The sequence below is a fragment of the Zootoca vivipara genome, chromosome 4 (assembly GCF_963506605.1).
Source record: "Zootoca vivipara chromosome 4, rZooViv1.1, whole genome shotgun sequence".
NCBI lineage: Eukaryota > Metazoa > Chordata > Lepidosauria > Squamata > Lacertidae > Zootoca > Zootoca vivipara.
The window spans coordinates 69292328-69307914 of NC_083279.1; the positions used below are offsets into that span (position 1 = coordinate 69292328).

At 42.5% G+C, this 15587-nt stretch overlaps 1 protein-coding gene across 1 annotated transcript in view; it reads right to left on the reverse strand.

The window, feature by feature from the left end:
- Positions 1-15587, reverse strand: part of ZPLD1 (zona pellucida like domain containing 1) — a 29930-nt gene that overhangs the window by 6593 nt on the left and 7750 nt on the right. The window contains exons 2-5 of the mRNA XM_035116443.2: positions 14085-14305; positions 10237-10418; positions 9443-9515; positions 1334-1431 (exon numbers count right to left, since the gene is read on the reverse strand). Of these exons, the coding sequence (XP_034972334.2) occupies positions 1334-1431; positions 9443-9515; positions 10237-10418; positions 14085-14305 (574 nt within the window). The remainder of the gene's footprint in view (positions 1-1333; positions 1432-9442; positions 9516-10236; positions 10419-14084; positions 14306-15587) is intronic.

Consider the following 15587-nt stretch of genomic DNA (forward strand, 5'->3'; position numbering starts at 1 on the left):
CCAGGCAGAGGGCCTTCTCAGTAGTGGCGCCTGCCCTGTAGAATGCCCTCTCATCAGATGTCAAAGAAATAAACAAACTATCTGACTTTTAGAAGACATCTGAAGGCAGCCCTGTTTAGGGAAGTTTTTTATGTTTGATGTTTTATGATGTTTTTAATATTCTGTTGGGAGCCGCCCAGAGTCACTGGGGAAACCCAGCCAGATGGGCAGGATATAAATAAGTTGTTGCTGTTGTTATTGTTGTTGTTGTTGTTGTCTCTAGGCATTATATTTGGAGAAATTGTTTGCAGAATGTATATATTTGTTAAAACTGTGAACAGAATTGTACCGTATTTTTAGGAGAAATGTGTATCTAAATGTTGGTGAATTTTCATGGTGATTTTTTTTGAAAAACAACAACTTTCTGTGGAAATGAGGAGAGGTGGATTTAAGTTTGGAAAAATGAGAAAACGAGAGGAACCAAAATGGACAGATAAGTCCATCTGTATCTGAAACCCTGGGGTGCTGCTGCCAGATAGAATAGACAACACCAAGAGTGATGGTCTAGCCTACTGTAAGACAGCTACATATATCCATGCCTCCTTGTATCCCAGGGAGCAGAAGCAGCTTGCAAGCTAGGGCAGAGCTGCTAGGCTAGCTTCCCAGAAGTAGCTTGCTGTTGCTTGTTTTGTGGGAGAGGAGGAGGAGGAGGGCGAGGTGTCAAGGAGGCTGGCTCGGTACAAGCACACTGCCAGGCATGCCAGATTGGCTCCACCAGTGCTTTTGCACTGCACCACCCTCTCCTAAGATAAAGGTGTAAGGGGGCAGGTGGCACTGTGGTCTAAACCACTGAGCCTCTTGGGCTTGCTGATCGGAAGGTCGGTGGTTCGAATCCCCACGGCAGGGTGAGCTCCTGTTGTTCTGTCCCAGCTTCTGGCAACCTAGCAGTTCAAACGCACACCAGTGCAAGTAAATAAATAGGTACCACTGCGGCCAGAAGATAAATGGCTTCCATCACGGTCTTCCGTGTGCCAAAAGTGGTTTAGTCATGCTGGCCACATGACCTGGAAAGCTGTTTGTGGACAAATGTCAGCTCCCTCAGCCTGAACAGCGAGATGAGCACCATACCCCATAGTCACCTTTGACTGGACTTAATGGTCCAGGGGTCCTTTACCTTTTCTCTCTCTTTTTTAACCTTTTACCTCTCCTAAGCAACAGCGACTCACCTGCCAGGAAGCTGATGTATTGGCTTCACTCCACATGAAGAGTCACTTCTGCCAAGGAGCTTGTGTTTCTAGGACCACAGATTTTGTTGTGGGGGGTGGGAGTGGGAGAGACATGTCATTTACCATACCTGCCATCAAGGTTTGTTGCTCTAACAGCTGCAAAAACTTTTGTTTTCAACGGTAACCCTGTACTGGGGATAATCAGCTGCTCTCTGTAGGTGGAGTCCTGGAAAAGCAAACAGTTCTTATCACACACCAACAGTATGATCCTATATAACATAGAAGTGCTTGCAGTCAGCTGGTGAGGCTACCAGACTCAATATTTAGTCTCGGGTATGTGTGTAGAACATTTCTCACTGAAAGGATCAGGTAACAGTGAAACAGTTTGCAATCTTGGAAAGCATTGCTTCAAGGCAGATATCCTTAAATCCTCATTGCATTATTTATTGGATATTGGTAGCAAACGCAGGTCTGGTGACCCAAGCTACCACTTTTCACTTCCATAGTCATGAGAATGGGACCAATTAACAAGAAGACAGTAGTAATAGAGGTACTAGTAGTGAATTTACTTCCTGCCCTTTACCAGCAGGCCCTAGGGCAGGTTACAACAGTTTAAGATTTGGAATTTAGATCAGTTAAAACAGGTTACAGTCACAGGAATAGGGGGGAGGGGAGTACTTGATCCATCCTTCCCTTCTATGACTTTCCTCCCCAAAACTCTTTTCTCTACTTTTCCTTTCTTTTCCCCACTTAAGAAAGCAAACACAGATCTGGAAACAATGTGTCTCAAGGAGGTGTACTGGGTGACAGAGTGGAACAGTAGGCAGGGGGGAGCTGAACAACCCTGCCTTTCCACATCTCTTCTGCCCCCTTTGCAGTAGAGAAGTGCTAACCTAGATTTGCTAAGCTTGCCACTGATTGCTTAGTTTAGACCTGATACATCAGAAACGATCTCCTTCCTTGGGATCATTTAAATAATGAGTGGGACTTGTGCATGAGAATGGCTTCACCTTTCACTGCTTCACTTTATGTATCGGGAACCACATAAAAGTGGATCAGCACTCAGACATAATTCAACATGACCAAATGCACTTAGAGTGAACTGTGTTTAATAATGCTGTAGATTACGGGAGGCAAAGGATGTCAGTATATATCGAGATCATATCTAGTGGAAAGATATGTGGCAACAGCAAGCCGTGCCAGACAATTTGCAAAGAAACTAAATCAAATACTAGCCATGATATGTGAATAGAAAAACAAAATCATTAAATGTGTCATATAGAATCTATAAACCAAGTGGTGGAACACATTAACATGGAAATAATCCCTCTATCCAATTTAGCAGCATTTTGTAAAAAATAAAATCTGCCAAAGAGTTCTAGTTAATATTAGAAAGATGACCCTACAGTCTTTTGGCTGGTAGTAGTAAATTTAATCCTATTATTCCCTCTTTTGCAGCTATCCAAAATAATTTCCCCAGAACCCACTGCCATTGCCATTAGTTAGGATTCAAGAGGAAGCCTAAAATAATTAGATACTACAATCCCATTGAGAAGCACACAGTTATTAAACTTATAGTGACACCCTAAACACAGAAGTAATACCCGCTAAGTCCAAAAATATATATTACCAAGTAAAGGAGCATAGCGATGGTGGGCAGCCTGTAACCCTCCAGATGTTGTTGGAAATCAACTCCCATCAATCCCCACCCAACATCACTAATGCTCATGGTTTGTGTACCTTAAGAAATGAAGTTGGTTGGAAAACAAGCTCACTCACAAACGACTCCAATGTGCATGCACACGAAAGCTTATACCCAGAACAAACTTAGTTGGTCTCTAAGGTGCTACTGGACCATTTTTTAGTTTTTTGATTCATTTCAACTGCGTCAGACCAACACGGCTACCTACCAGAATCCAATGGAACTATCAATGCAGTCCTATCACAAGTACCTGAGAACCAGTCTCACTGAGTCTGTATGTTAATGTGCCTAGAAATTGCAACTCAAGATTGCAATCCTAGACACCAATGGTGGGGAACCTGTGGTTCTTCAGATGCTTTGGGATCCTGTTCCCATCACCCCTTGTCATAAGCCAGGGGTGTCAAACTCAAATTCATCGGGGGCCGCATCAGCAGTTTGGTCACCCTCAAAGGGCCGGTTTTATCCGTAGGACTATGTGTCCACTCTTGATTATCATAAATTATTGTCACTGCATTCAATTATTACTGTTTTTTGTAATAATGTAAGTAATAACTGAGACCCAGGTGGCGCTGTGGTTAAACCACTGAGCCTAGGGCTTGCTGATCAGAAGGTTGGCGGTTCGAATCCCTGTGACGGGGTGAGCTCCCATTGCTTGGTCCCAGCTCCTGCCAACCTAGCAGTTTGAAAGCACGTCAAAATGCAAGTAAAAAGGTAAAGGTAAAGGGACCCCTGACCATTAGGTCCAGTCGTGACCGACTCTGGGGTTGCGCGCTCATCTCGCATTATTGGCCGAGGGAGCCGGCGTATAGCTTCCAGGTCATGTGGCCAGCATGCTACAGCGGGAAGGTAAACGGCGTTTCCATGTGCTGCTCTGGTTTGCCAGAAGAGGCTTTGTCATGCTGGCCACATGACCTGGAAGCTATATGCTGGCTCCCTCGGCCAATAATGCGAGATGAGCGCGCAACCCCAGAGTCGGTCACGACTGGACCTAATGGTCAGGGGTCCCTTTACCTTTACCGTTACCTAAGTAATAACTAGCTCTGAAAGCAGAAACATAGTCAGAATAATGGCAAGTAGATATTCAAATGTACAATTATTGTACAATTTATTGAAAAATGATTTTTGGTAACTGCACTGGGTGGTGGAGGCTCGCTAGGGTTTCATGCAGGACCTTTGCAGAGCTACTAGTACCTGGAGATGCTGGGGTCCTTCTGCATGCAGGACAGATGTTCTGCCAGTGAGCCACCACCCTTCACCAAAGGGACTGGCTGAGGTTGACTCACTGGAGCTGCTCTCCTGGTTCCAGGGTTTAAGGGCCAGAAGTATAAAGCAGCATCCTATGTTTCTGAGGAGAGGGAGAGGGAGAGGGAGGGGAAGAAGGAAGGAAGGAAGGAAGGAAGGAAGGAAGGAAGGAAGGAAGGAAGGAAGGAAGGAAGGAAAGAGGGAGTGGGAGGGAGAGAGGAAGGAAGGAAGGAAGGAAGGAAGGAAAGAGGGGAGAGAAAGAAGAGTAGGAAATAAGGAAGAGAATAAAGAAGGAAAGAAAAAGAAAGAGGGAGAGAAGACGGAAAGGGAGAAAGAAGGAAGGAGGTAGAGGGAAAGAAAGAATAAGAATGAGGGAGAGGAAGAAAGTTGGGAAGGAAGGAAGGAAGGAAGGAAGGAAGGAAGGAAGGAAGGAAGGAAGGAAGAAAAGAGGGAGCAGGAGGGAGAGAGGAAGGAAAGAGGGGAGAGAAGGAAAGAAAAAGAAAGAGGGAGAGAAGATGGAAAGGGAGAAAGAAGGAAGGAAGTAGAGAGGGAAAGAAAGAATAAGAATGAGGGAGAGGAAGGAAGGAAGGAAGGAAGGAAGGAAGGAAGGAAGGAAAGAGGGAGTGGGAGGGAGAGAGGAAGGAAGGAAAGAGGGGAGAGAAAGAAGAGTAGGAAATAAGGAAGGGAATAAAGAAGGAAAGAAAAAGAAAGAGGGAGAAAAGACGGAAAGGGAGAAAGAAGGAAGGAAGTAGAGAGGGAAAGAAAGAATAAGAATGAGGGAGAGGAAGAAATATGGGAAGGACGGAAGGACGGAAGGACGGAAGGATGGAAGGACGGAAGGACGGAAGGAAGGAAGGAAGGAAGGAGGGAGGGAGCAGGAGGGAGAGAGGAAGGAAAGAGGTGAGAGAAAGAAGAGTAGGAAAGAAGGAATAAAGAAGGAAAGAAAAAGAAAGAGGGAGAGAAGACAGAGATAAAGAAGGAAGGAAGGAGAGGGAAAGAAAGAATAAGAACGAGAGAGAGGAAGAAAGAAAGGGAAAGGGGGGGTCTGCACCTTGATTCAGCGCCAGAAAAGAGCGCGAAGGGACCCGGGGGCAAAAAGCATTTCCCCGGCCCCAGCTGTTTGTCGGCGCTTTGTCGGCGCGGCGCTTCAGCAGCAAGGTCCCACTGCTGGGTCCCGTTGGCTGGGGCGCTCGGCGGGCCACATGACGAGGTCTGGCGGGCCGGATTTGGCCCCCGGGCCTTGTGTTTGACACCCGTGTCATAAGCCATCTGACTCAGGCTGAAGGGAGTTGGAGTCCAACAGCATCTATAGGGTCAGACACAAGTTCCTCAGTCATGGCCTAAGCTGAGGCAACAATGAGGTCTTGGTTTTGCATGGCATCCTTTGTACTCTACTAAAAACTGAATATAGCCCTTTAGTCAAACCTTTGATGTGAACCTTAATTTCACTGCCTACAGTTTCCTTCTGCCTCCATGGGCCAAAATATCACCTTATTATTTCCTCCTAGTAGAGTTTTTCTGCCTCGGCTTTATTTTCTGTATGTTTGATTCAGATTTTGATCACATTCTGTTGTATAAAAATGGTCAAATGTTAATTAAAGTACATATATAATAATGACGCTTGCATTATTAATTTACACCACTAATGATTTGTTAGCAAAAAGAAAGTTGTGGATAATGAAGTGAATTAAACAACAGTTTTAGCATTTCTTCCTCAGACTGCGCTCTTCTCTAGAAGTATTTAAGTCACCCTCTGGTAATGGTGAAGAATTGTACCTCAATTCATTATGCACACACAGCACAGTTTGACTTGAGTATATTAAATTTTAAATGTATGGAAATGAATATGCTTCATATTCATGCTTAATTAACTGCTGTCCTCACAGAGCAAGGTCTTGACCCCAACAAAAGCCTTACTCATGAGCATATCTTGCTCACCAAGAAATCTCAATAAAGCCAATGGCAGACTTAATGCAGATGTATGAATTCAGTGGAAATCCCAGCAGGAGGGAAATCAATTCATCCACTCATCCAGAGCTGGACCTTTAAGCTTGGACACACACACACACACACACACACACACACACACAGCCCAAGTCATGCATCCTAATTCATAATGCAGGACCAGTTCAAGACCTTCTGCTACCTGATGCAAACAACAAGATGGTTCCCTCTCTTTTCCACATGCAAAAGCCAACTAAACTGGAAGTTGAATCTTATTTCAATACAGTGGTACCTCTACTTATGAATTTAATGCGTTCCGAATGCACATTCGTAAGTCAAAAAAAAAATGTAACTTGAATCCCATAGGAATGCATTGGGAGAAAAAATTTGTAAGTCAAAGCAACCCTATCTAAAAATTCGTAAGTAGAAAAAATCCTATCTAAACCGCATCCAAGATGGCGGACGGAGCTCCATTCGTAAGTAGAAACATTCGTAAGTAGAGTTATTCGTAAGCTCCATTTCCCATTGCTGGCTCCTTCAAGATTCAAAATCGTGCAGGAACTAGGGTTGCCAGACTCAATAGTGGACAGGACTTATGTGCCTTTAATTACCCTGCTCTCTTTTGAGTCTGGAAACCTTAAAGAGAAACCAGCAGACCCTTTGTTTAATTTCCAAGCAAAGGGTCTGCTGGTTTCTCTTTAAGGTTTCCAGACTCAAAAGAGAGCAGGGCAATTAAAGGCACAGAAGTCCTGTCCACGGCGATTCATGCCTTGATATCTTATATATCAATCCAACAATGATTTTACTCATGCACGTAGAGTTCTATCCTTGCTCTCTGTGGGATGATTCTGTAGGTTTTCAGTGTGGTTCAGTTTGAGCTGAAGAAAAGATAGATCTGCTGAGCACCTATTGGCACCACATGCATTCTCTGGAGCAATTTGGCAAAAATAATTAAATAATCTTGTGGTTTTATTTTAAGTGAAGGTAGCAGAATACATATGTAGTTCTTTGAAGGGTGACAGCCCACCAGATGTACAAGGCATGGGATAACAGCAAGACTGATGGCTAACATACCTCTTTGACACAGGCAGTAACTCAACAATCCAGCATTCACTTGTTGGAACATATTTCTATAACAAAAAGATGCAAATCTGGCTTCACACCATAGATCATGCACCCCCAAACTTCGGCCCTCCAGATGTTTTGGACTACAATTCCCATCATCCCTGACCACTGGTCCTGTTAGCTAGGGATCATGCGAGTTGTAGGCCAAAACATCTGGAGGGCCGCGGTTTGGGGATGCCTGCCATAGATGAAGATGCTCCTATGACTATTCTTAAACTGCTTTTAGAAATCACTCCAAGATATTATTTACAGGATGATTTACGAAAGCAAAATTGTAAAATGGAGTGTTTATTGGGCAAGATTGGAATGTTGATTGGCCCCATATGACGTATTCTCATGTGTTCTAAGAAGAACATTTTAACAACTTTTCTGAAGCAAAATCCCCTATACCATAAATACAAGGTTTTTTGTTCCTAAAGTTTTAAGAAACTTTCTACTTTCTTACAAAAAACCCACAGTATTTTTAAAAGTGGAAGTAATATCATCTCCAGTCTAACATATCTCTGAACTGTCAGACAGCAAAACTTACTTGCAAACAGGAAATTCATTTAAACGCAATTGGAAAAATTCTGCTATGATATTTATAGCACATTCATTACACCCCAAGTTGAAAGCACAGACTTTTAAATCATCTGCATGAATTATAACCCAGGTCCATGATGACATTAATAATAATCCAAAAAAATGTATTTGTAATTTACTAAAATGCTGCCTGAGAAACGGAAAGCTGATTTTTAAATCAGACATTTGAATGGATGAATAAAATTTTTAATCAACACAAAAATAACAGTTGGAAGATTAGTGTTGCTGTTATAAATAAAAGCCAGTAAAAGTCTTTTAAATTTCCTTTCCAATGTCCCTGTTTATGCAATACAAGTTTACACAATTACATATATTCAAATCTGATTACCATGCTAATAAGAAGAGAGAGAAAATCAGCAGTCATGAGGAGGTACTTAAAATTTTAGCCCACCCACTGTCCAAAAGAACCACAAAGAAAGAGCATTGGCATCAGTCTATTGAAATTGCTTACATCTTCCACAACAGTAGTTGCTGGTTATATTTTACACCATACCAATGACCTAGACATGGTTAGGGTGACCAGAATAAGTCCTTCCTTGTGAAGTGGAAGGTACCAGTACAGGTGTGTGTGTGGACCAGTTTGGTTCCACTCCTGGCACAAGGTACCAGTTGAACTATTCTTGTTAGAGCACGTGTGAATATTTGTTAAAGGCAATTGTCTAACAAAGGGTCCTCCCTCCCCCTGTTGTTTCCCATTGTCTATTTAGAATTGTAGGCTCCTTCAGAGCAGGGACTTGCCAATTTTGCTGTGTAACTCTCTGAGGCTGCAGTCCCTTGCAGACTTTTCAGGCATCAAGCCTCTTTGCACTCAGTGGGAGCTACTGCTGAGTAAACATGCACAGGATTATGATATAAGGTGCCATGTACACTGATGATGCTATGTAACTAATAAAATCATAATTAAAAATTATAATTAACTTTTAAAGTTACAATTTTCACTGCTAGATTTGCTCTTGCAAGCCAGGGATGCAGTCAAACTAGATGAGCTGAATTTAGTTCCCACTACGATCCATGGTAATTAAGCCTCCATTTCAAAGGGACCCAAATGCAATTATCTTAGGCTGGATCTAACGCATGATTTCCGATATTTCCTATCTAAGGCTGTGAGCGCCATTGTATAAATAGCCAAAATGGTACCGCCCATACCCAAGTGGAAGGCTAGGCAGTTGTGGGAGAACTCCAAGATTTCGAGAAGTGCAGGGGGAGGATTCTAAGCTGAGAAAAACGCCAAAGAGCCACGGGAGAATTGAACATGCTTAGTGGGCATTCTGGCCAACTCTTTTGGATGGGCTGGAAATGCAGAGGGAGAGAGAATGAAATAGAGGGGGCTGGTCCCACTTATAGCATTCTATAAGCCAGCAATGGGAGGTGCATTAGCAGAGGGTGTAGCTGGCTTTTACAGCCAGAGAGCAGACCAAACGAAAGAAGTTTTCCCTCTGGTCCACTCGCTAAACAGCACTCCCAAACTTGCCCACAATTGGCTGCAACTGTGGGCAAGTCCCAGCAGTCAGCGCCACCAGCAGAGGAGGAAGTGATGTCCACCCCTAGAAGATTGCTCCACTGCCACAGCCACCACTCCCCTCCAGCTGGCAGGTGAGCAGCCATTGCTTTATTTAAGAAACGTCTACTTTTTAATACTTACATTGTAGAGGAGCAAATTCAAAGTGCTAATAAATGTGCCATTATTCTCTCTTACAGATATAGCAGCTGATGATCTAGAACAGATTTAGAAAGCAAAAAATTGTTGATGGAATCATCTATTTTTTATTTTTGCAATTCCATATTTCACTATAAAATCAGGTTTTGGAATTCACCACCAAGAGTATTTCCCTCCCCCCTCCTCTTGTGTTTATAAATTGCTACAAATCGGAATTTATAGTGGAAGCTCTGTCAGAGCTTTGAAACAATGGGCATTGCTGAAACAATGGATCAGGCAAATAATTAGCTAAGAAGCAAATTGATAGGGGAAAATAACTTCTTGTGATATACGGTACATAGAAATAGCATTTGCTTGTGTTACATATACTAATATACTGCTGTGCAAAAAGAATTGAAAGTAAATATTTCTTTGCTTATGTACAAGTACCACTCTATCTTTAAGAGGAATTGCAGAAGAACTTTCATCATGAAAGCTAACACTGAAACACAGAGACTTCAGTGCTGTGCTAATTCTATAGCAAACCAAATCCCTGGAATACTTTCCTTCTTGCCATTATTTTCCTTCTCTATATCCTCTTCCTTCTCAAATTGGATGTCGCTTCTAATTATGGAGGGGGAAATGACCAGAATCCATGCATTTCATCAGAAATCTGATATGTTCACAGGGCATATCCACCATGCAAAGCTCCAGCCAACTCCTAAATGATAATAAATACAGTGCAATGGCTTCCTGACACACAGAACCATCACTTCTTGCAATATCATACTCATACTTACGAAGCAAGTTGTGTATTATTGACCAGATATTCCAAGGGATAGCTGCAACTAAATTTATACAGAAGTCCTGGTAAATAGCTGATGATTGTGGGTGGATCTGGGGTGTCTATGTATCCCGAAACATTGCCTATCTGGACTGTTGATACATTGCCATAGGCATTGATTCCTGGAACTGAGGTTACCTAGTTGGATAAGGTCAGAAAACAGAATTATGGGAAGGCAATCTTATAAGAAAATAGAATTTTTAAAATAGTGAAGATATGACTGTTAAAGGTTAAGAAATCATCCTTGTAAATTATTTGATGCACCACAACCTCTACACCAGGACATAAGAAGCACCATGCTTGATCTTGCAAAAGGCCCACATAGTCCAGCATCCTATTCTCACAGTGAAGAACCACAGGAAGACCACAAGCAGTACCTGAGGGCAATGTTGCTCTCAACACTTGTGACTCCCAGCACCTGGTGTTCAGAGGCATACAGTAAAGGTATAACCACCCTCCCATTCTGCTATCCCACTGATGCGATGACATATACAAATGGGAGCAATAGCTATCTACCATTTCTATAATATATAAAAGTGATTTGTTGCGCAACCTTAGTCCAATCTATTAGTCTGCTCTGAAATAATCCCCCACAATACTTTCACAGAACCATGTATCTATCCCCCAGAAAAGTGGGGGCAATATTCAGCAACTTTCAGGGGCAGGCATTTGAAGGAAATGGTGTTACCTTTAAATGTGATAACAACTGAGATATTTTCTTCCTTTTTATCAATAGCAACAATGGGGGCAGAGATCTCCCCCTTCCTAAGAATAAATGCTCCTAAAAATGACACGGCATCATGATGCCAGAGGTATTCTGTCACAGGAGCGTGACTAAACTGCTCCAAGCAATCAAACTGCTACTTGAGGCAGTGCCAGACTTTCAATTCTTTTGGTAAAAATACAGAGAAAGAGAGAGAAAACCAGTGTCAGTATGGTAGACTAGGAACTGGGAGTTCAAATCCCTACTCATCCATAAAGCTCACTGGGAAGCCTTAGACCAGTCACCAACTCTCACCCCAACTTACCTCAGAGGATTGTGCTGAGGATAAGAAGGAGAGGGAGAAAACCCTCTTAGAGCTAATGAAATAATAATATAATAATAAATAATGGAGCCCTCATCCAACTCACAATGAAAGATAAGACCACCAACACTCCAAAATTCAGCTTCCTCCCCTCCTCTTTCACCTCAGTGTTGCCTGCATTGAATTCAGCAAGAAGGTGGATGGGAACCAAATTAGAATTAGTTGGTTCTGCCTGCCAATGACTCTGGATTCCCCTACTGTTGGTGGTTCTGCTTCCTGCCCTGTCAGTCCCATCGGGTACCAATAGAGGCAAGGATATTTGAGTCAGAACCAGTACATGCATGGTCACTCCCCCTAAATATTCTATGAACACATAAATAGGGCTACCATCTATTGAATAACCGTACCCATCTAGAACTTTCATTAATAATGTACTGGTAGCAAGGTGTATTGGAACATATCTGGAAGACCATTGTATTATGAGGAGTTAGGTATGATGGTCTGCAAATTTCCCCTTTGGATGCCCTCAAAGTTGCGCAGGTTTACCACACCTATCACCCATTCACCCATTCCCTCCACCCTTCTGAGTAATACCCCTCCCCACCCTCTCACTATATATAAGGGTCTGGTGACTTCTGTTTCAGTGTATCTGAAGAAGTGTGCATGCACACGAAAGCTCATACCAATGACAAACTTAGTTGATCTCGAAGGTGCTACGGGAAGGATTTTTTTTATTTTGTTTTGACTACGGCAGACCAACACGGCTACCTACCTGTAAATGGAAGAAAATGGATGGCATGACCCAGTCCTTAGTCTTGCACACTAACACCAACCCTTTGCCATGACACCCAAGTGTCAGAATATTTGCATACGCAAATAATAGAATTTTCATTTCAATTAGCTTTCTTATAAACCATTTAATTGTCCCCTCTCAGTTATACATCCTCCGCAGTGAACTCCAGCTCACAAAGCATTTGACCTTGTACTGTTTCACTTGATGCTGTATCATTATCATTATTGCAAGAAAAACACTGGGATTGCTAGAATTCTTTGAATGGCCAGCTAAGGAATGAAGAACTCATTGACTTGGATTCTATCTATCCAGCTGTCAGTTTGTGAGCTCATCTCAGAGGAGAGACATAGCAGATAGAAAAGCACGGTGTCAAACCGTGATAACCATCATTAGATGCAGGCAAGATTTCAGCACAATGACCAGGTTCACATAGCTCAGACACGCACATAATCCCTCTTCTAATCTCCCATGCTCCCAGAATATTTCCAGAATACTAGGCATTTTACATAAAGGGTAAAGGGACCCCTGGCCATTAGGTCCAGTTGTGACCGACTCTGGGGTTGCGACGCTCATCTTGCATTATTGGCCGAGGGAGCTGGCATAGAGCTTCCAGGGATTCGAACCGCCGACCTTCTGATCAGCAAGCCCTAGGCCAGGGGTCAGCAATCTTTTTCAGCAGGGGGCCAGTCTACTGTCCCTCAGACCTTGTGGGGGGGCGGACTATATTTTGAAAAAAAATATGAACGAATTCCTATGCCCCACAAATAACCCAGAGATGCATTTTAAATAAAAGGACACATTCTACTCATGTAAAAACACCAGGCAGGCCCCACAAATAACCCAGAGATGCATTTTAAATAAAAGGACACATTCTACTCATGTAAAAACATGCTGATTCCTGGACCATCCGTGGGCCGGATTTAGAAGGCGATTGGGCCACATCTGGCCCCCGGGCCTTAGTTTGGGGAACCCTGCCCTAGGCTCTGTGGTCTACCCCACAGTGCCACCTGCGTCCCTTTTGAGGCATTTTACACACACTCACACACACACACACACACACACACACACACATATATATAATAAAAACAAATAAAAGGCCACAAAGGTGCTATCTCTGTGCATACTCACAACTCCAACATTTACTGGATGAAAAAACATGAAGGTACAGAAGGAATGTGCCTAAGCCATCACACTCCAGGTTTTCCCTCCAGATCCATCTCACTGGATGCTAGTTGTGGGGATGGGAATACCCAGAGTGAAATGCCGTGTTTTGTGTTTGTACATGACACCACAAGAGAAGAGGGGATGAGGAGATGCTTCTTACACCGGCAGCTACACATTTCCCTATGCTTAGTTCCACCTTCAGAAATGATGAGGGTGGTGCAAACAGTCCCATTATCACAAAACATTACAGCAAATGTGTTGGCTCATTTACAACTAAACATTTTATTCAGAAGTGGAAGAGTAAGACTTAAGATTGTAGCAATAACTGCATATCAATCTTCAAAAAATGAGCTGCTCATTCTTAAACTTCAGGCATTTGTATTTGCAAATTGCACCCCTCACTTGTGCAGTATGTTCTACTTCATACTTCATCTCTCTCTCTTTTTAGCAGTGAAATGTAACCAAGTATGATCTGCCAGTTTTTGTTTCCTCCCGTTTCTTATTTTTCCAATCTCAATGCATCAGTTTGCAATTAAAAATAAAATTTCTCATTAACAATTATCAGCATTTCACTGCAAACTTCTTCTAATATACACACCTTTAATGCAATTTTGCCTAATGCACACATTTTTGCAAACAGAATACATTTTTGTCTGGTGTTTTTACTAATTCACGAAATTCAGAGAAGTGTGACTTTCAAAGAATAGCAATGTTTGCATATTGTTTGGGGAGCTGGGAGTTAGTTCCATTCAAACTAAAATGCAAACTGAACTGAAATTCTTCTCCATCTCACTGCGTAGCCTCAAAAGAATTGCATCTTACCATTAAAGCATTCCCACAGGCCTCCAAAGTGCTGAGATTGATTATGAAAATGACCACCGCTGGAAATGTGTTGTTGTTTATAAATCCCCTACAGTGGGAATCCCCGTGTTTCCCATTTAATGCCAGATCCGTTTCAGAATAACCAGAAAAAAGGACAGTGCAAAAATTAATCTTCATAGTAATTGCCTGTACTCCACAGTAGACACTGATATCTCGTTCCGCTGAAATGAAAAGTGAAGAGGAGGGAAACACATTGAAGTTATTGAAATATATTTATATATATCTATATTTTTTGATCTTAAAAACAAAGCAATTCATGTGGAAATAAATGGACCTCCTTTGACAAAGAGTTCCCATTAAGGGTGGGTACCACTACTAAAGAGGTTATGCTCTGCACCAGTGATGTAGGCAAGTTAATTTGACTGCCTTGGGTGTCAGGATTCACCAGGCTAGTAGCTCCCGATGTCCATCTTTCTTTCTCCCTTGTTCCTGATATAGATCTTCCCTCATCCCTTCTTCCCTGTCAGGGAGGGGGATGCTACTTTGGGGTCCACTTCCGGTGTCAAAATGTCTTGGGCCAGCCCTGGTGCACATCACACCCCAAAACAGCAATACATAGCAGATTATTTATTAGGATCAGCAGACAGTCATGGAATAGATGTTTAGAGAATAAGCATGTAGAACACCCTGAGCTTTAATAAAAAATCTTCTAAACTGGCTTTTAGAAATGCAAACAATCTTGCAAGGAAAGGATTACCATACAAGCCACTGCTTTGATGTAGGAACCCTACCAAAGGAAAGGCCTGATAATTTTCCTTGTTCTCTGGCTTCCTCTATGCTAATCGGTCACAAAGAGCTGGACAACATGAAAGCCTCCTTATCATCACATTCACTGGCAAGCACAAGGATGGTCCACCGATTACCCTGTTGCCCCAGCTGATTACATCATTGTACCTTCTCTGGGGGGAAAAAGTCCTGAAGCTACCCTTCCCTGTGTTCTCTTATACCCCAACTAACTACAACACTGTAAAAGCAAAGACCCATTGGTTTATCTTAATACCTTAGGAGCATCACATGGTACTGCATGCATGATAGGGTAGCAACTAGAATACACACACGCATACACGATACCTAGCCTGCCTTGTGACTTTGCTTTACCATTTTTGTACATCCTTCATTTGCGGAAAGGAACAAGAGACTCTCCCTTCTCAGAAACATTCAGTGCCCCTTTTCCCTCGGGGATGAGCATGGTGAACATGCAAATGCACCCCAAAAAACTTTAATGTGGCAATAAATTGATACCACTCGTATTTTGCGTATCATATTCCATTCCAAGGTCCATGCAAAACAGCAGACATTTAATGCAGCATTACATGAACAAAAGGTTAGGCGTAGAAGAATCATAATGAAAAAGCCAGCCTCATTAAATGGGGCATTCAAAGCTTTCAAGCCACCCGAAATGATGTAGTATATGCACTTTTTAAATCTTGCAAGGAACCATTA